We start from the raw sequence: 22519 nt of genomic DNA, 5'->3' as shown, positions 1-22519 counted from the left end.
AAAAATTAGACTTCTTATTGTCACTTATAGGACCATCATTCCTATAGGTGGCGACACTGGGTAGCAGCTCTGCCCCTTAGATGGGGCTTAAGCTCTTCAACACAACTCTGTGTTCACTCACCAAGCTCACCATTGAAGCCAAGTCACAGCTGGTGAATATATGTATATGAATACCACAACATTATATGTATGTGTATGTTTGTGTGTGTGTGTATTCACATTATATGTGTGTGTATGTTTATATGTGTGTATTCATGTTTACATTGTGATATTCTTACAATAAAGTACAAAATAAAGTATTTCTTACAGGCCCAACTCATACATTACTTGACTGACTCTTGTAGAAACCTGTATGTGAAATCCTTGACCTTTATTAGCAAAATTTTCTCACTTTTCAGTATCAGGATAAATCTGTCTTCCTGTTATATTTCCACAGCGTGATGAAAAATGTATCATTGGCCACCATTTTCACTGCCTCATAATTACTTCTATGCCTATTTTAACTCTCAAATTTAGGAAGCTATGTCAATCAGTGTCAATGACTGATTGAGGGTAGACCTTGCAAATTTCGCAGATTCATGTGCTTTGCACATAGTCTTTCATCATTAGATACATACCTGCTAGACCAGTGACAGTATAAATGTCTGTACGTCAGCAATCAAGTGGGCCAGGTTGATTTGATGGAACAGTACTGCATAAAAAGCACAACTGTGTTCCTGTTTAAAAAGAATCAGAAGCTTTTACAGAATTACTTATAATGGTTAATTAGTCTAAAACTCAAGAAACTTTTTGTAAGTTTTGAGTTCCTTTTCAAATGTCATTTCTATTCTTTGACACACTTAGGACATGCCGACTGCTCCATTAAGTCATTAAATATTAAATGAACTAAATTAAGCTTGAAAAATTACCTTAAGCTATTTTTCCCATCTTGAGTCTCTGAAATAAATCAAACAAACTACATTTTGTGTGAGGTCCTTGCCAGACAGAGAAAGACTGTAGAAGAGAACAGCATGACTGAATTTGTTTAATTTTTCTTGGTTTTCGTACTTACTTTTGACAGTAAGTAAAGACAATTATTTTTTTTTCTGGTAAAAGAAATAGCTGAAATATGCTTTTTAAAGCATACACTTTATTTAAAGTAGTATGATTATTGTACCTGCAAATTACACAATGGTTTAGGATCTCAGGATTGGTTTGCTTTTCCTTTCTTCCAAAGTCTTTACTTTACCATGCAGCTGTCAGCTCTCTCTCATACCTTGTCAATTCACACCTTTCCCTTAAATTTCATCAGCAAAATGCTCATTTTCTTTCCTCCTATCTCTCTTCTCTGGATTTGACAATTTTGTCAATGTCTACTTTAAGCAAGCAGGGCTGAAACAATGAATCTAGTTTCTGAAGTAATGCTTTGTAAAACTGTGAGTGATAATAGCTACAGTGGATGGCCTACTGTGTTTCAGGTACTTGACATGTACTTTCAATTTTCTTAGCAACCCTAACTGTAAGCTTTCACCATGGCTAATTTGAAGAGAGTGAGTCTGAGGAGTATAAGCACTTGCCCAAGGCAATTTAACCGGCAAGTAAAGGCTAGAATTGGAGTCTAGCTATGGCTGATACCAAAGCTCTCTTTCCACAGTATTGTCTTATCTCTCTCTATATATATGAATTTGCCATTTGTAGTCAATTATGTAGACTACAGAGACAGAAGCCATACTTGTATAAATATATATTATATATATATACACGAATTTGCCATACATAGCCAATTAAGTATACTACAGAGACAGAGGTCTCAGATTACCAAGAAAAGAAAGGACCAAGAAAAAGTATATATTTTTTCTTTGATGTTTGTAAATGCTGACACCAGTTTGCCATTTCATAATCAGTGTGTGTATATATATATAAATATGCATACATATATAGTGCATATATATTAGTATATACACACACTATACTGTATATACACATGCTATATATATGTGTGTGTTATATATACACACACTAATCACATATACTTCTTATATATATATAAACTAATCATACATATACATATTATACATATTATATATATAAACTAATCATGTAATGGCAAATTGGTGTCAGCATTTACAAACATATATGTGTGTATATATATATAATCTTTTTCTTGGTCCTTCCTTGGTAATCTGAGACCTCTGTCTCTGTAGTCTGCCTAATTGTCTCTCTTGAGAATATTGAAAACCTACAAGTCCAAGTTTTACTTAGCTCCTAAATGTCAAGAATAGGCATCAAAAATCTTTCTGAATTAGATTCTGCTCAGTGCTAGCATTCATCAGTGTTTCTTCTCAGAACCTCAAACTTACTCTTTCCAATTACCCACATATAGGGAGGCCCCAAGACACTGGCACCTCCATGTCCCATTTTCTCCTTCTGGCAGTTCTCTTAGGCAGTTGCTCCATTGGCAACAGCTCCCAGCAATGATGGCCCCATTACCACTCATCAGCGTATCTTCAGTGACCTGTAGGGTGTTTGCAGGAGATTTCCCTCTAATTAAGAGCTTGCAAGTCTCTGTCTGATTGGGAAACACAGCTACAAAGCACTGGAGAGAATTCCAGCAGGAAGTACTCATCTCCCCCTCCCACTCTCTAGTACAAGCTGAGGTGCACATTACTCTCAAGAAATTTTATTTCTTCAGATGTATAATGACCTCTCATTTTATGTCAGGCTCTGGGTTTAAAAAGAGACAGAGAGAAAATGGAGAATAAAATAATTCTACCATCTCTGTGTTTAAAGAGATCAGAACCAGATATGACATAGAAATATGTAAAGAGAATATTGCTTTAGACTATGTTAAGTGCTTGACAAGGGGAGACAATAGATTCCCTAAGGTGTCTTAGAAAAACAACCTCAACCTGTTCTAACACCATGAAAAGTATATTTTTGTATACTCCAATTCATCTAGCTTTAAGGCTGGCCAAAACCACAAACTGAATAACCTCAAAGAGAGCATTCAGATAGTTCCGGACATTCATTCCCATTGTAAACCAAAAAGTATCTGAGACAAGTTTCGTTCAGTTTAGAAGTTTATTTTGCCACAGTTAAGTACGTGCCCCGAAGATATAAACACGGAATCGCAGAAACTGTGGTCTGTGCCTTTCTACAAAAATAGTTTTGGGGGCCTCAGTACTTAAAGGGGAAATGTGGGCTAGAGGGGAAAGAGGAAGGCTATGGTAACCCACATAGTGCATGAGAGAAGGAGCAGGTAAGGGAATAACCAATTATGTATTCCTCTCATGCTCAGTCAATTTTCACTTTATATAAGATAAAGTGAACATAGAGTAGGATTTAACCTTTTATCTATAGCTATCTGCTTAGGAAAAATAGGAAAGGCAGATTCTTGCATGACTCAACTCTCAGCTTTTTCCTTTTGACCTCCTGAATTGGGGTCCCAGTTTTTATTTTCCTTTCACACCACTCAAGTTGAGAAGCTGTAATTTCCCCCTGTCATCTATTTGCATAACTAGAGGGCATAACAATGGTGCCAGATTCTTTGCCAGTTGTCTCCAAGGAGTAACTGGCTAGCTATGTAAATCACATTGCTGGAAGCATTCTGGAACTTAAACAAATGGTAACTTGAGTTACATATTAATTTTTCAAAATGTAAAGGCTCTCCTTCCTATGAAATAAATGTAGCCCAAGAAGACCTATAGAAATGGTGATAGCTTGGCCATCTTCAACATGTTCACCATCGCCGTTCAGGAATCCAGGGTTTTCATCCAAAGACAAGCACCTGCTTGCTTGTGTCCACCCTCTTCTTTCCAACTACCCATTCTGTGTCTGTTTTTTCACAGAACATTGTGGTCATATTTTCCTTTAGAGTAACTATAGTTATAAGCTACTACACTTTTTAAAAATATCAGGGTATGGCTTGAAATTAGTGGGCAATAAAATCCTAATGATACAGTCAGGAGGCAGAGAAATACTGGGTAGAAGAGGGCAATTCCCCAGCAAAGGACACATCCTCAAGCCTGGAAACCGTGGCCCTAAATGAGAACAGTTGTCTCTGTTTTACCACCTAAATGTTGTGTTTTCCAAACCATCCTGGCCCACCATGCCCCCTCACCCCAATCCTGTAATCATAAAATCCCCAAACTCCTCTGGCAGAGGAGCAGAGTGGCATGGCAAAGAAAGAGAGAAGGAGTGACTGAACATCAAAGAGGTAGCTGGACAGTCGGAGAGGGGTTCAGCCAGGACAGCCACGCTACAGGGGAAAATTAACTACCTACTCCATCCCCTGTCCAGTTCCCCATCCCACTGAGAGCCCATCTCCATCACTCAATAAAACCTCCGCATTCACCATCCTTTAAGTCTGTGTGACCTCATTCTTCCTGGATGCTGGACAAGGACCCAGGTCCCAAGAGGGCAGGGTGTAAAACATTGTCACCCTGACTCCCCACTGAACCTCTTAACGCTTGGCCATTCATGGAATTAATTCATTAATTCAACGAGTTTCTTGATTGCTGTGCACACTTTTCCTAACTGCTAAAAGAGCATTAATTGTAACAGACTCCTAGATGCTACCATGGGTCTGGGGCCCAAAAGTGCTCACCCTGGACCCAGCACCCACTTGCCTCTGTGGTCCCTCTCCTGCCAGGGATTTTAGCACAGCAGCTGAGTAAGTGAGCCACATACCTTTTCACAAATTCTGTGAAGGGGTCCAGGGAGCTCTCCCATCTCCCTAATTCTGTGTTAGTCTAATTTGCACAAGTTGATAAATAAATGAGTATTTCTTGATGAACTCATTTCACTGTTTAGCTTATCCCTGAATCTAAACCAGAGTTTTTAAATCACTAGGTAAACATATTCATTCTGATTTCATTCTGATTCCAAGTTAAAGATACTCATTTTTAACTCAATGAGTTCCTTGATTGCTATGCACACTTTTCTCATGATATCTTTTTTATTTTTTATTCAGAACACTTCCTTATTGGATTTCTTATCTTCAAAATTAATGTCACAGGTACGACTAGCTGGGGCCTGTGCCATGGGTGGTAAAGGAATTTACCAAGACAGATGTAGGTAAAGAAAGGCAGATTTATTAGAGAAAGTATGAAGACACCTTGCAAGAAAGCAATGGGCATTACAACAGAGAAGGAGCTATCTGCAGAGAGGCAGGGGCTGGAGGGAAGTTTTATAGGGCTCTGCTGGAAGGGGCTACATGCTGACCGAAGTCATGCTACTGGGGCTATGTGTGGAAGGAGGTCATTGTGCCCACAGGTTGCTTGCAATGAGCATTTCTTAGGACAATTATTCATTGTTCTCCCTCACCTGGGGACCCTTCCTTGCTGTTGCTTAAGTATCTTATCAGGACTCCACAATTAACTTTTTTGGAAGCTCCCAAGTATATTCATGGCATCAGCTGTCTAGCATTAGCCCACCTGAGTGGGTCGGAGCGTGTTGTCTCTACCAGGGCCTGTGGTCTCCTCTGTTTGCATATATTGGCGTAAGTACCATCAGTCAATAGCTCTAGGACAGTGGAGTTTTTCCAAGTTATTTATTATGTAAAGGTTCTTTGTGATGATCACCCTTCTTTGTACACTTATTTGGTAAAAGATACATTTGAAATTAATCATTAGGTAAATTACCTTAATTTTCGGTTATTTATCAGAAAGCTGTAAACTCAAAAGTGTCTGAGACAGGTCTCAGTCAATTTAGAAAGTTTATCTTGCCAAGGTTAAGGAATCACCCGTGACACAGCCTCAGGAGGTCTTAATGACATGTGCCCAAGGTAGTCAGGGCACACCTTGCTTTTATACGTTTTAGGGAGACATGAGACATCAGTCAGTTCAGATCAGATTTACATTGGTTTGATCTAGAAGAGAAGGACAACTCAAAGCTGAAAGCCTGGGAGGAGAGGGCTGGGCTTCCAGGTCATAGGTAGGTTTGAAAATTTTCTGATTGGTAACTGGTTGAAAGCATTATTATCAATAGAAAGGAATGTCTGAGTTTCAATAAGCGGTTGTGGACAGCAAGATTTTATCACCCAGATGAAGCCTCCAAGTAGCAGGCCTCAGAGGGAATAGAATGTAAATATTTCTTATCAGACTTATGGTCTGTGTTGATGTTGATGTTGGAAACTATAAAGAGGACTGTCCTTCCCCTCTTCCATCATGGCTGGAACTAGCTTCTCAGGTTAACTCTGGAATGCCCTGGGCCATGAGGAGGGGTCCATTCAGATGGTTCTGGCCTTAGAATTTTATTTGTGGTCTACAAGGTTGAGGCTGATATCTTATCTACCATCTGAATTTTTCTTGTTTCTGTTCCTGTTGGGTGCTGAACTAAAATGTGAGCATTTAGAATTGATTTTCAGGTGGCTAGCTTCGTGGATGGAATTTTGTGTGGATTTATATTACATGCTGTTTACTCATTTTTTGATCTTGTATATTATGTCTTAGAGCCATAGGATTAAAATAACTGAGAACAGTATTCTGGTTCTGTCCTGCAGAAAGCGTAAGCTTTGGCTCCGGTCGCCATGCTACTTGATTTCTACTAACTTTCACTGAAGCTCCACCCGAAGATTGTGTCTTTTTCGTTTTTATTTGTGTTGGTTTTCATTTTCTATTATTTCATGTTTTAATAGTGAAGAGTTGCTATTCTCATCGAACCATACTATATTGGTATAAATAAGTGAAGCTTAACGCATTGCATAAAAAAATTGTAGATAGCTATATTAAATCATTTTTGGAAAGAAATTGTGACATATAGAACTTATTGACTTTAAGTATAGCATGAACATAATATGTAAAATAATACATAGTTCCTACTCATAACCAGAGAGTTGGGAGAAAAGGAAACAGAGAGAAAGAGTGAGGAGGATTTTTGAAGACCATGGCAAATTTAGTCTGCATGAAAAGCACAACTTTCAGAATAGAAATTCACTTTGAAAAGAGACATTTACAGAGATAGTAGAGGTCCCTCTTATGGAAATATTTACTGTTGTTTTTAACTTAGCACCAAAGTATGCTTTTGAATCATAACATTTGAATGAATTCTGGAAAGCTAAAAGCTCCAAGACTGTGGCCAAAAAACCTACCAGCTTTCCTCTTCCTCCTTTCCATTCCCAACTTTCTCTAGTACTATTCGACAATTCCCTAATTAGGAATCCCTTTGGGAAATTCCAAGATCAGAGTTAACTAGCCAACCTATTATTGCTAATCATTTATTCATACCCTCTATATAGAGATGACCATCATGTGCACACACAGACACACACACACACACACACATCTTCCTGTACCATTTTCTTTGTCCATTTTCCTCAAATTTTATATCATACATTTTTAAAGGTAATATTTTCCAAATTTATAACACTGTAGTTCTTGGATTGTTTCTTATTACTTTTGCATCAAGCAAGGAGTGATATTCAGAACACTTAAAGATCTGCTTGGTATGGTATAGAAGCTACAGTTCCCACGAACAGTCATGAAGAAGGTAATACTCCATGTTAATACCAGGTGGTATCCATCATTAGCCTATTAGAAGGTACTGATAGTCCCCTGGAATTCACTCACCATGATGATAGTGGCACTAGCAAAGACATTGTTTCATCCACTGGAATCTAGGCCAGCCCCTAGCAGTGAACATTCATAGGCTGATATTCGCAGACACCTCTCAGGAACCCAAGGGCTGCAATCACAGTTGGTTATTCAGGTGGCTTAGGACAAAGACTTTGAGCTGGGCACGATGGCTCACACCTGTAATCCCAGCACTTTGGGAGGCCGAGGCAGGAGGATCACATTGAGGTCAGGAGTTCGAGACCAGCATGACCAACATAGAGAAACCCCATCTCTACAAAATATACAAAATTAGCCGGGCATGGTGGCACATGACTGTAATCCAAGCTACTCGGGAGGCTGAGGCAGGAGAATTGCTTGAACCGGATGGCAGAGGTTACAGTGAGCCAAGATTGTGCCATTGCACTTCAGCCTTGGTTTTAAGAGTGAAACTCCGTCCACCTCAAAAAAAAAAAAAAAGAGAGAGAGGACAAAGGCTTTTTATGTAACTTAACTATTTTATTATTTTGACAATTAATAGGAGCGTCTCAATGCATACCATCTATATATCAGCCCTGGTTATAGCCACAAATATCTTATCTTGTACAAGTACTTTTATTCACACCAAATTTGCTAATTATTAAGAGTCTTCACGATTCATAGGTTTTTTTTTTTTTTTTGGTGAAAAAGGAATAAACTAAATAATAAAAATAATAGTCCAAAATCAATTTGTTACCAAATCAATCAATAAAGACATTAGAGCTTTAATGCTACTAGGAAAATAATTCAGCTTTACCATTTCATATTTCATTTTAATAAATAGGCAATTAATCGAAGTTAGGAAAGTGTGAGATAGCTTTTCTCCTGGAAATTTGAGCACAGGCCCTATGTATCATATTATTCCACTAATTAGAAAAATTCTTAGTATTGTGTTAGTGAAGATGGCAAGGAGAAAACACACATGGTATTTCTTGTTAATTGAGAATGATTTTGAACATATTCTCAACTACTATTTTGTCCAAGATACTTCATTCTAAAGATGTCATGTCTGAATAAATAGCATATGCAATAAAATTCCATCAGAAACAGAATCCCTCAAATAATATTCTTATAAATTTAACATCACTTTAGAGAATAGCTATTGACTTCTGTAAGATTTTATTATTTGTTCATTCATTTATGTATTTATTCAACAATTATTTCGGTTCATATTGTGTGAGAAAAGACAGTAAGACTGGAAAATTGTTACAAGAGAGATATGCAGACAGGGCTGTAGAATAAGAGGGAAGAGGGAGATGGCAAAAGAATCTTGGCTCAAAGTTACCTGTTGATTACAATCTGAGCTTGCTAGGCGAATGGAAGAGAGAAAGTGCATCCCCAGGAAAGGGGAAAGTTTGTATAAATAGAGAGAGGTATACATGGGACATCTGAACAAGGAGCACTTAACAGACCATAAAGGTAAAGACCTTTACCCAGGAGAGCTCGGTGTGGTGGTTTACACCTGCAATACCAGCACATCGGGAGGCTGAGGCAGAAGGATGGCTTGAGCCCAGGAGTTCAAGACCAGCCTGAGCAACATAGAACTCACCTCTACAAAAACTACAAAAAAAATAAAAAAATAAAAAATAAATAGCTATGTTATCAGAAAAAGGGCTCCCAATCCAAGAGACCCCGAGAGAAGGTTCTTGGATCTCTCACAAGAGAGAATTGAAGGCAAGTCCATAAAGTAAAGTGAAAGCAAGTTCATTAAGAAAGTAAAAGAATAAAAGGATGCCTCCTCCATAGGCAGAGCAGCCCCAAGTGCTGCTGGTTGCTCATTTTTAAGATTATTATATTTTTTGTTATATGCTAAACAAGGTGTGGATTATTCATGAGTTTTTTGGGAAGAGGGTGGGCGATTCCCAGAACAGAGGGTTCCTCCCCTTTTCAGACCATATAAGGTAACTTCCTGATGTTTTCATGGCATTTGTAAACTGTCATAGCACTGGTGGGAGCGTCTTTTAGCATGCTAATGCATTATAATTAGCATATAATGAGCAGTGAGGACGACCAGATGTCACTCTTGTCATCATCTTGTTTTGGTGGGTTTTGGCCAGCTTCCTTACTGTAACCAGTTTTATAAGCAAGGTCTTTATGACCTGTATCTTGTGTTGACCTCCTATCTAATCCTGTGACTTAAAATGCCTAACTTACTGGGAATGCAGCCCAGCAGGTCTCAGTCTTATTTTACCCAGTCCCTACTCAAGATGGAGTTACTCTAGTTCTAACACCTCTGATAACCATACCAAAGACTATGAGTTGCATTCTGAAGTTAATGAGGACTCTTTGAAAGGAGGCAGAGAATCTTATAATCAAATGTATGATTTAGAACGTTCCTTGGAGGAAGTCAGGCTGGAAATAATCAGAATGGCCTGAAAATGATTGCAATAGTTTTGGATTAACTATAAAGTAAGGTGGCATGGTGGCTGACAACGCTGTGCTGGTTGTGTCAATATGAGTGTGATCTGTGTCAGTGTGAGTTTGGTTGTGTCAATATGTGTGAGCTGTGTCAGTGTGAGTGTGGTTGTGTCAATATGAGTGTGAGCTGTGTCAGTGTGTGGTTGTGTCAATACGAGTGTGAGCTGTGTCAGTGTGTGGTTGTGTCAATGAGTGTGAGCTGTGTCAGTGTGTGTGGTTGTGTCAATATGTGAGCTGTGTCAGTGTGTGGTTGTGTCAATACGAGTGTGAGCTGTGTCAGTGTGTGGTTGTGTCAATACGAGTGTGAGCTGTGTCAGTGTGTGGTTGTGTCAATATGAGTGTGAGCTGTGTCAGTGTGAGTGTGGTTGTGTCAATACGAGTGTGAGCACCTGTGGGTAATTTTAGATAAAATGTGTTGAAAAATACTTGATTTTTATTGAAAAATTGCGTAAAGTAGGTACTCAAGTATAGAGTGTATGCTTTCACCTGTGCATATCATGTGGCAAAACATACATGGGACAAAATGAAAATAACTGGATGGCTGTAGAGAGTTTTGGAGAAACATTAGTATTTTTAATGTTTACGATGCTGCCATCTAGTGACATTTTTGTGAACTCACTTTGCAGTGATATTCATGTTTGTATCTTCCAGTTCTTTTCTCAATACATTTTATGTTTTAATAATTTATACTGTATAACAACCAATGGGGAAATAATTACAAATGCATTAAGCATATTGTAGAAGCTGTAATTGATTTTTCAGCATGGTACCACAAATGTGACCACAGGGATTTTAATAATGGGATGTTGTAGGTAAAGTTTTGTGGTTTCTTCAATGTGCCGTTCTTTCTAAGTGATTGATAATTAAAGTGCTGCTTTTTCTATTTCTTGCATTTTCTTAGAAAAATTGAGTTATAAAAACAGATCTTTGAAAATCTGAGCTGTAAAAATTGCTTCATAAAAGTTGCTTTAATTGGAAATGTTGATGAGAAGAAAAGATGGTTTAAAATTTAAAATAATTAACTTTTATTTTTTTCCATATGGAATTTCAGTATTATAAGTGTACCTTAAAATATAAACAAATAAATGTGTGTGTGTGTGCATGTGTGTGTGTGACTATGAAAGCTAAACATCAGTCTGCAAACCTAGGATTTGATGACTTGATGACTTCTAAGTTTTGATGAAGATTAATTATATTGATGTCCTATTACTCCTTAAACTTACATTACAATGGAGCACTTGTCTTATTTTCATGATATGTATTGCTCTTTTTTTTTTTTTTTTTGATTTAAAACAAAGAATAAATTAATCTCCCTTCCTCCCCCCAAAATCAGTTATATTGTGTTGGTAAGAACTTTCCTTTTGTGAGATACTATCTCCAGTCATATTATAGCGAATGCATTTTTAATTAATTAACTTTTCAGTATATTGAGGTTTCTTTATGCAAACCAAAGGTTAGAAGTAAGCAAATCTTTCTGTAAAGAACCCAGTAGCAAATATTTTAGGCTTTGTGGGCCATATGGTCTCTGTTGTAACAACTCATTTCTGCTGCTGTTGAGTAAAAGCAGCCATGGACAATATTTAAACAAATAAGACTGGCTGTGATCCAACATTAAATTTACAGAAACAGACCAGAGTTTGCATGCCTCTTCTCTAGGGAAAACACCTGTATTACTCATTTGGGGTTAATTTTTCTTTAGAAAATTCTAACACCTCTAGGAGGTGTTAGAATACTTCAAAAATTTATTCAAATATTTACTTCAAAAACTTTAATTCTGCCTGTAATCTCAGCACTTTGGGGGTCCAAGGTGGGTGATCACTAGGTCAGGAGTTTGAGAACAGTCTGGCCAACATGATGAAACCCTGTCTCTACTAAAAATACAAAAACTAGCTGGGCCTGGTGGCAGGCACCTATAATCCCAGCTACTCAGGAGGCTGAGGCTGGAGAATCACTTGAGGCTGGGAGGCAGAGGTTGCAGTGAACCAAGAATACGCCACTGCACTCCAGCCCAGGCGACAGAGCAAGACTCTGTCTCAATAAAAAAACAAACAAAAAAACACCTTTAATTCCATTGAGAGTTGTGTGCCTTCAGTGCATTTGATTTGGTAAACTAATCATAAACAAAACCAGAGGTAAAATGTTTTGCCAAGTTATATCACCTGTAATTAACAGTCAGTTTTAAAATTCATGTTCGTGTACAAAGTTGTCTCAATGTGGGAATGAATCTTTGTATTTTTCTAGTAAACATTTTAACACTTTGATATGCAGAAAGTTAAATGGCTTCAATCATCTGCAATTAAATTAGAAACTTACTGTCTGGTGGAGGACCTTTGGGCACCCCCCCCCCCCCCCCCCCCCCCCCCCCCGCCACATGGAAAGTGCCTAACTTCCGGATGATGAAAGCCCCTCCTCCCTCGCAAGGAGGGTTCCTTATCTCACCGCCTTGGCTCGGCCTGATTCCAGCAGCCTTCTAGATGACAAAAGCTCCTCCTCCCTCACAAGGAGGGTCCCTTATCTCACTCTGTCTACTGCCTTGGCTCGGCCCGATTCCAGCAGCCTTCCGGCCGGGCAACCAACTGAACCAATCACCATCCGCCCCATCAGCTCTCCAGTAACTTCCAGCCCGACAAGCTCCCCGCCCGGCAGACATCCCCCCCACCCCCCCGACAGCCAACCTGACTCATTGCCACCTGCCAAATCAGCTCTCCCACTCCCCCAATCCTTCTACCCCTATAAAAACCGCCAAACAAAGAAAGCCGGTGCGAGACTGCTGACTCTTCCCCCATTACGAGTCCAGTCCGCCCGGAGACTCTCCAATAAAGCCTGAACTCCTCTTTCATCTGGTCTAATTCAGTCGCGCCTTGGGGTCCAAGTTATGAGGGTCCGGGCAGGTCAGACACTTACTACTTGGGTACAATTTGGATTATATGTATTCATTGTTCCATTTTATGCTTCCAGGAATTCAGTGGAAGCAGAGATTTGCTTTTTTTTAACATTGTGAATGCCACTAGGCAGACACATAAAACACTTAAAACCTCTTGACAAGTAAATAAGACAGGATGGAGTCAGATCAGAGGAGACTCTTAGGGTACAAGTCACTGTGTATGGAGAAGACAATACGGTTAACATTCAGCTTTGAAATTCTCTCCCAAATAACATCATTCTTCCTCTTTATTACTAGATAAGAATACTTTTTAAAAATTAAGCACCATATAAAATAGCTGGCTCACACTGAGGATCTGTATTATATCAAAGTATGAATATTTGCTTACAGAATAGCATTAAGCAAGGATTGATACCCTTATTCTAATATGAGAACTAAAAGAACTCAAGCAGTAACTGAAACAAACCTCCGTCTTTTAATCCTTTGGCATCTTGTACTCTTTAAGAGGAATGGCAGCTGTAATTCCTAAGACCAAATAAAGAATGTCTTGCATTTTTTGGACTGAGTGTATCAATTTGCTCTTGCCTTAAAATGCTTTGTAACAAACCATCTCAAAACTTGTTGGCTTTAAACAATAACCATTGATTTATGGGTCACTTTGGTGTCAGAGCATCACGGTAGGACTTGGCTGGAAGGGATCTGCTGGTCTCAGCTGAGCTCACTCATGCTTCTGTGGCCAACTGCGAGGGGTGGGGAGGGCAAGTAGGAGCAGCTGATCCAGATTGAGTTCAGGTGAGGTTGATTATGATCCACATTTCTTTTATCTTCCATCTGGGCCAGCAGTTTGGCCCAAGCAAGTTCTACTCATAGAGATGGCAGACAGCAAGAAAGAGCAAGCTTAGGCACCCAAGTGAGTAAGTCAAATATTTGCATAAATACATTGCTTTAAGATAGCCATCCTACCTGAGACTTTTTATTACATGTGCTAACATTATTGGTCAAAACAAGTCACATGACTGATCTCAGTGGCACAGACTTACACCTTACCCACAGTGGGAGGAACTAAAACTTATCTGGCAAATAACACGGGCACAAGAGAGGACAGAGAAGCAGAACTATTAGTACAATTTATAACAGTGTATATACTTGAACTGATTAAATATGCACATAAAGTGGGATTAAGTGCTAAACAAGAAAACTGTTGACTCTTTCAGATTACTAGGATAAACTAAAGCAGCAGTTTAGAAACTTTTTCTAAAAGGAAACCTTTTATACTCTTAAAAACCACTGAGGGCCGGGCATGGTGGCTCATGCCTGTCATCCTAGCACTTTGGGAGGCCAAGGCAGGCAAATCACAAGGTCAGGAGATGGAGACCAAACTGGCTAACACGGTGAAACCCTATCTCTAAAAAATAAAGAAAGAAAGAAAAATAAAAACCACTGAGGATCTTAGGAGATTTGACATTGGCTCTATATCTATATTCACTGTATTTACAATTAAAACAAAAATTTTAAATGTATTTATTTTAGATTAAAAACAAATACATTACATATTAACATAAGCATAATATTGTTATACAAACTATATTTTCTTTAAAAATCAATAGCATTGTTATAATTGGCAAATCTTATTAACACCTGACTTAACAGAAGACAGCTGTTTTTTCATACCTGCATTCGATCTCTTTTTTTCCTCTTTTTGAATCTTACAAAGCAAATAATTACTCATGGTGACCTGTGGTCAGAAAAGGCAGGAGTAGTTGAATAGCCTTTCAGTCAATTTTGTGTATTCTTTGATATTGCATCAGAATTTGACAAGTGAGAACTTTTTAGGAGTTGTGGTATGGAATTTGAAACTGAATCACTGAACTTTCTGTACTTTATTATATAAAAGTACATTGGCTGAACGTGCATTTTGAATAGATCCTTTATCAATGCACAAGATGTAACGTCAAGCATTAGCCATTCAGAAAATATTGGTTCATTGAATTATGTGTACCAAATATTGACATATTTAATCATGTAATATTTTAAAATTATATATTACAACTATACTCATCAGACTTACCTCAATAATGGGAGCTAGTCCTACTCATGGAAGTGGATATAAGTTTTTCAATATTCTAATTTCCCCTGGAAACTCCAATTTTATCATTGGGAACAAATATTTAAGTTGTTTTCTTGAAGTGACTCTCCATTTTCAAAAAAATATCTGTTAAAATACATCACACATGTGAATTATCATTGTTTGTCAGTTGCTCTTTCATGCAGAAATGGTTGCCCATGATATAAAAGTAGCAGGTTCAGCTTGCAATTCAAATAATTGCATAAATACATTGCTTTAAGTTAGCCATCTTACCTCAGAATGTGGTCAAGGGCTTTATGTGTACTTCCCACATTCAACATTTAAAATATAAGAATTAAGACATTGAGATTTAATGAAAATTGATCATGTTTACCACTTTCACAAGGAGATTTTCATGTAAAACTTAACCATCATGCCTCCAACTGAAAGGCTGGGACCAATGTAATGACTGCTGGTACAGTTTGGTGCCGCTACCTTGGCTCCTGCTAAGGTGGCAGCTGTTTTACTCATCACTGCTTTTGCATTATCAATGCAAATGTCAATCCAGTGAAAAAGGCAAAGAATGTCTTAGTATTATGACAATTGCTTTGATCTGGTGGGCCTCCTGAAAGGGTCCTGGGAATTGTGGATCATACTATGTGAATCATCACATCAAAGAGCAAACCATAATTTATGGTACAAAAGTTTGTCAAATATTTTCTTAAAGATACTTGTACTTATTTCTAATCATTAAGCAAATTTAACCCTTATTATTATGTTCTTCCCCTAGGGTTGTTATGTTGGCTTTGATCTAGCACATGCAGTTGGAAATGTTGAACTCTACTTACATGACTGGGGAGTCGATTTTGCCTGCTGGTGTTCCTACAAGGTACAAACGAGTTCGGACAGTTACATCCCTTTATTTCACATTGACATTAGTCTGAAAAAGAAACTGGATCTGTAGGCCCATTTTAAGGATTTGAGTTACTTTCCCTATTTCTTTCATTATTATATTTTCTGATTTTAGTTAATAGAGTTGTATGATGGAATAGTATGATAAGTAATTTAATTCTAGTATTTCCATCAATATAGAGAAATTAATCCTTCAATTCCTAGGCTGCTATGAAAAAATCAGGAGGTTCTGGAGAAAAAGTCCTACCCTTAATTCAAATTGATGATCGTCTTAGCTTTTTTACTGATAAGTTGTGAAATTTCTGCATATATAATTTTTAGAGAATCAACTTAGAATTCATATTTGAAAGCGATTTAATGACAGGGAGCATGAATATAAACCAATTTTAATTTACTTGTTTTAAAAATATACTTTTATTATTATTATAATATCATCTTAGGACAAAATAATTACATACAAATTTTAAAGCCAGATCTCAGTAAAACTGCTTTCTACCAGCTGGAGCAAAATTTCCCCATAAAAGTAATAGACATTTATTATCTACCTAATAATACTATTTTAAATTTCTTTTTCTTTGAAAAAGGTGACCTAAGTTTTTTATCATAAATACATAAATAATTACATATTTTGAATTGGTCAGAAGTTGTGGTTTCAATTAAAAAATTCAAATGACTGCATTGTTTAGTTTTGTCGTATATTCAAGTAAACCCACATAATTAATTTGTTTTCAATCTAGTATTTAAATGCAGGAGCAGGAGGTATTGCTGGTGCCTTTGTTCATGAAAAGCATGCCCATACGATTAGACCTGCGTGAGTACCATCTTCAGATAATTCTTTGGTTATGAATAAATTAATTTTCATTAATAATATGTTAAATTTACATGAGCTATTTAAGATGATATCCAATAGGAATTAGGATTGGATTATAATTATTTTCTTATTCTACTAACAACAATTTACTTCATTTGAAATAAATACTTTTCAAAGAATTCAATTGGTTGAACAAGAAATTTAATCAAAAAGGAAAGCTTTAGTGCTAAAATTGAGTCACTGCAATCATGTAGAGCAGATGGTTTAATGCAGAGAGACCACTTCAATATTTTTTTCAAAAATTAGACTTCAGAAAATTTCAGATTCCTCACATTGATGAATAAATCAAAGGTAACCAGAGCTGTGCCTAATAGAGCCTTAAATGTGGCATGTTATTATAAAAATTACATCTACCTTTAAAGCTATAAATGTTACATGATGGCTTGTAGGGAATATCTTCTGTCCTAAAAGACTTTATAATCCATGAAATCCGAAGAAGCTGAACACTGAACAACAGACTGACTACATAAAAAGTAATACTTTTCTGTTTTATAGAACTCTTCATATTTTAGAGCAAGTATAAATGCAAATGTAATACACCAACAAACTTACACATTTTTATTTGACTGGGAAACTCGTAAGTGTTCCTTTTACTTTTTTTTGTGGTATGGAGATAAAGAAATAATATGCTGGGGAAAAAAAAAACCCTTTTCATAGTTGTTGTGTTGGCGTATGTGTGATGAGGAGACTGTCTAGACTCCTAATAGATAATGTAATAATGTTTGATTACTTTTCTGAATTTTCTCAGCCACTGGCTGAGTGCTATAATCTTTACAAGAATTGAAGCTGAATTAGTAATAGAGTTTGGAGCACCTCACATTTCTAAAGTTCTATGCATATAAATCCTAGGAATTTAAAATGATTTTCTATAGTTTCTTTAATTGCATCTAAAATTTTTTCAAGGTTTTAAGGTTTTAAACTTAAAGAGAACATTTTCTTTAGACAGGTATTCAGTCAAGCAGACATCTTACTTGAATATCATTATTAGTGCATTATATTTCCCTCCATGTCCCAACATCTCTGAGAAGATTAAAAAGCATATATTATAGGAATACCATGTTTTCCACATAGACAGTATATAAGATATTGCTTGTTTCTGTATAGTGGCTCAAAACTCTGGCTATTTCTCATTCTCCATTTATTCAAATTGAGATTAAGGACCTGATGTATTATATCCACCCAAAGGGCAAGCCAGTCCCAGGGTGGAGGGGATGGTGGGGAGGAAGAAGTAATATACACAAGTTCTAGAGATGTCAGTGTCAGGAGTTAGTCTTTGACCTCCTAGCATACACAGGTCTTGCACTTGAGATTTCTCTCACCATGGATAAGGAACAAGGGCAAAGGGGTTGTATCGTGCTCACATATGCCTCATTTTGTGGAATTTCAAAATATTCTACTAGACAATGTTTAAATCTATGTTAAGTCTATGCTCCCAGGAGAAAGACCATCTAGGTAGAACAGGTTCACAGTTCGGCTTGGTCTCTTGGTGGTCTGTAACCTGGAGAATCTTCTTCGACTGTTCAGTGTTCTGGTCTCTCAACTGAGATAATATCAGCCCCTACCCATAAGCAGTTATTGTGAGAATAAAATGAGTTGATGTATATAAAACACTAAGTGTAGCCACTTAAGAATTTAATATGGTTTGGATTTGTGTCCTCACCCAAATCTCATGTAGAATTGTAATCCCCAATGTTGGAGCAGGGGCCTGGTGGGAGGTGATGGCATAATGGGGGCAGACTTCCCCCTTGCTGTTCTCATGATAGAGTTCTTACGAGATCTGGTTGTTTAAAGTGTGTAGCATCTCCTCATTCTCCCTCTTCCTTCTGCTCTGGCCATGTCAGGTGTACCTGGTTCCCTTTTGCCCTCTGCTATGATTGTAAGTTTCCTGAGGCCTCCCCAGCCATGCTTCCTGTACAGCCTGAAGAACTGTGAACAAATTAAACCTCTTTTTTTTTTTTTTAACAAATTATCCAGTCTCATGTAGTTCTTTGCAGCAATGAGAGAATGGACTAATACAGCATTATACATGATCAATATGTGTGGGGTTATATAAAAAAATTAAAATTTAAAAAATACAGAAAAAGATGGGTTGCATTCTATAACACTGTAACCCAAGTATTGTTTGATAATTATTTAGTACTGACTTCTATCTACTTTGTAGATTCACTGTGAATTTGCATGCTAACATGTAGACTTTTGCTTAGTGGCAACCATTTCTCTCAAGCAGAAAATATAACCCCAAAGTTTATGGTTTGTAATTTTGTAGGACATTAGTTTATAACTATCACCAAGTTTGTTTTGCAGACCTTTGATGGACTGACTGTACAATATAATCTCCATTCCTTGGAGATATAATCTCTCTTATATGCTGTAAGAGAGTTTTCTGGCCTTCCTACCATCTTACTGATTCCCCCCTCCACCCCACCATTTAGTGGGTTGAATGAGATTTTTCATGGCTATTTATTTTGTACGTGTATGAGAACTTTGCTTTTAACTTTTTTGGAAAATTATGTGTTATTAGCTATTGTTGCATTTTAACAATTTAGCTACCAAAATTTATGGGACTTAAATTGGGCTTGACTCATGAGGGACACGTTAAGAAAAACCTTGGTTGTTTTTCCGTTTATTGTTTTCTCATACTCTTAAAACTTCTTTTTAAGTGATGTCAGTGACTAATTTTGGGGCTGTCACCTGCTAGCCTTGGCTCTCTATCCTGTACTAGGTATCTTATGTTGTACTTAATTTGTGTTAGGAGAATGGAGCACTTTTCTTAGGAATGGAATGCAGCAGATTTGGACAAATCAAGGGCAAGATATTTTCCCATCATCTCTTCTTTGTCCCTGATAGGAAAAGAAGTGTTTGCTGAAACTTAACTTTGTGTCCCTTAGTGTGTTTTAGTTTTTTATTTATCTGAAAATCAAACACCACCTGAGAAGAGTGATAAACAAAGACCTGAAAGCCTTACAATATCACGTTGCCCAAATAAGGCTGATTGTTCAGATGTTACAACAATGTTCCACATATAAAAGTATTGTGAAGACGGGGGACAGGAAGTTTTCTTGTGATTATTATTATTATTTTTGAGATGGAGTCTCACTCTGTTTTCCAGGCTGGAGTGCAGTGGCATGATCTTGGCTTACTGTAACCTCCGCCTCCCAGTTTCAAGCAATTCTCCTGCCTCAGCCTCCCAGGTAGCCAGAACTACAGGTGCCTGCCACCACACCTGGATAATTTTCCATTTTTAATAGAGACAGGGTTTCACCTTGTTGGCCAGGCTGGTCTCAAACTCCTGAGGTCAGGTGATCCACCCGCCTCAGCCTCCCAAAGTGTTGGGATTACAGAGGTGAGCCACCGCACCCGGCCACGAATACTATTTATAGTTCCAAGGTCAAATCCAATTTAAATTTTCTGTAAACTTCAGAGTCTGTATGACTACTGACTGTATTTGCCAATTAATAATTATATTTCAGTTGTTAGAACTCCAAGATCAGCCAGTTTAACTATGTTTAATAAGCCTTCCATCACCTTACTTTTCTGTTCTCTTAGAGCTTTAGAGAAACCAAAGAGTTTTTCACTGTTAAGGTATTCAGTATGTAGCAGAGAACCGTATGGAGAACATCAAATATAGCGGGATGAATGTACCTGCTCTTGATGTCACACTTTGTAAAGCAGTCTTTGTTGCTTAAAAAGGGTGACATCTAGTGGCTAAACGTGTTATTTCAAATAAATAATATCCAAATAACATTTCTTCTGGTCCACTCATTCACTCTATAACAAGTATTTTAAAGTACTTGTTATTTTAAATATATGCTTGAATTATGTGTTCTTCTTTTTGATAATTTGACTATATGTTGATTGTGTAATACTTCTGCAGTAGAAGCCTTCAATAACAAGGTAGAATGTGATGAGAATTGGAAGGAAGGCTGAGGGGGCATTCTAGGTGCTTGGTTAAACAGAAAGCTTATCAGTTCATAAAGGCTGAGCTAAGAAAGGAATTATAAGCATGGGTGACCCACCTGGTATAGAGACTGTATCCCCAGATATATAACATTGCATTTTAGAAGGCTAATATTTGGTATATAATTTTGAAATAGCCCTTTATGTGATGTTTCCATTAGCAACTGGCAAATTGCATCTGTACCAAAATATTTCACTTCCTTTTCTGTTTAAATATACGTGTTGGACATTGTTCAAAACCTATGACCTCAGGCTTTTCCAAGAGCCCTTTGCCCATAAAGAGAATGAGTAAATTAGACACCAGAGTCAACCCACTACATTAAGCATCATAACTCAAGCTGTTATTCTCAACTAGAATTTAACCTTTTCCTAGTTCATTATTACCTTTGCTAATTGCAATGTCATATTCTAAACTTTGTCTGTACAGTAAATTAGGACTTGACATGAATAAATAACTTATTTGATGCTTTTGCCCCACTTCAAGGCAGACTTTAATTCAGTCTGCACAGTTATTTATTGCTCTGAGACAAGAAGGAAACTACTCTTAATTGTATAAATTTGACAATCTAAAATGTTTCACTAAAAAATGCTTAAATAACATTGTAAATTAAATTTTTTTTTTTTAAGTTACAAATGTTAACCCTCATGGCAAACTTTAGAGGACTGTTTAACCTTTTAACTTCAGGGGTTTCAAAGATATGTGAATCTTTTTAAATGATTCTTCTGTAAGAGCCCATACACTGAGATTTAAGATACCACCTCCCTCTTTTTCTTTTTTTAAAATAGAGAGTCTACTATGAAAACAGGAGCAGATAATATGAGGTATTAAGGTCCCATCTATCCCTTACTGTTTTATGTTAGCCAGTAAAATCATACATGCTGAAAAACTGCTGTTCCTCACTTTTCATGCTGGCATAGCAAACCTCCACATGTGCCCATTGTATTAGATCTTCTAATATGCACATTTCCCTTGGGATACTTTCCTTCTAAGCTTTTTTGAATGGGCAAGAGTGGGCCAACTGACAATTTTGATAAAAATGCTTGAATTTTAAATCATGGCAACACATTTCCATAATCAGTTAGAGGCATTTGGTAGAAAGTTTTAAACAGAGATGACATTTTTAAGGCTTTATTAAGGCCTTGAATCATCTCCTTTATTGTAACAAGTAATTTGCTGGTGAAAAAGCACCAGCTGAAGAGGCTGGCTGACTTCAGTGCATGGTTAAGGAAATGCAAGTTATTGTTATTTGGCAATGACATTTGAAAAAGAATACACATCAAAAAATTCCCAGGAAAGTCCCAGAAAGAAAAAAAAAAAACATCCAGAAATTTCAGCAAAAGACTTAAAAACTTATAACTTTATACCATGCTTGTTCCAACTGTACAATTAACATTGTATAGGGATATCATCTTTTGCACATTTGTTCTAGGGAAGTGTGACTTATATATTTCAATTCTTATGATTTTCCAGACAATGGTTGAAAATACTGTAGCACAAAACTTACAAAACTTATCTATAATTTAAAATCTGTTTTAATTTCCAAATGATCCCTTCTGAATTACTACTTCTCAAGTCCCTATCTAGTACCTAAATAAGCTCTTCTTGTGCAAAGTTTGAGAGACAGGAAGTATAGGTTGCAGTGGCAAGATGTGTGACTTCACAACACTTCTGATACTTTCAAATGAGAGAGACCAGTATCAGTAGATTTCTCAGTGAGAGTTTTTATAGAATCCCCAGTTGAAATATGACCTTGGCCTTCTGAGGCAACTGTTCTGCTTATCTGGCCTGTATTTAGCCAGTGTTAACATAGATGAATTTCCAGCTACAACTTCTTGGCCTCTCA

General features: G+C 37.2%; 1 protein-coding gene across 3 annotated transcripts in view; it reads left to right on the top strand.

Moving 5' to 3' along the window:
* KYNU (kynureninase) overlaps positions 1–22519 on the top strand; it is a 146317-nt gene that overhangs the window by 80696 nt on the left and 43102 nt on the right. For all 3 annotated transcript variants that reach the window (XM_012473460.3, XM_012473461.3, XM_064382801.1), the window contains exons 9-10: positions 15726–15824; positions 16585–16658. In XM_012473460.3, coding sequence (XP_012328883.2) covers positions 15726–15824; positions 16585–16658 — 173 coding nt within the window. The remainder of the gene's footprint in view (positions 1–15725; positions 15825–16584; positions 16659–22519) is intronic.

The sequence above is a fragment of the Aotus nancymaae genome, unplaced genomic scaffold (genome assembly GCF_030222135.1).
Source record: "Aotus nancymaae isolate 86718 unplaced genomic scaffold, 86718_ANA_hifiasm-v0.15.2.pri h1tg000029l, whole genome shotgun sequence".
NCBI classification, from domain to species: Eukaryota; Metazoa; Chordata; class Mammalia; order Primates; family Aotidae; genus Aotus; species Aotus nancymaae.
The sequence above is the reverse complement of the archived record's forward strand: the minus strand, read 5'-3'. Positions and strand labels throughout refer to the sequence as shown.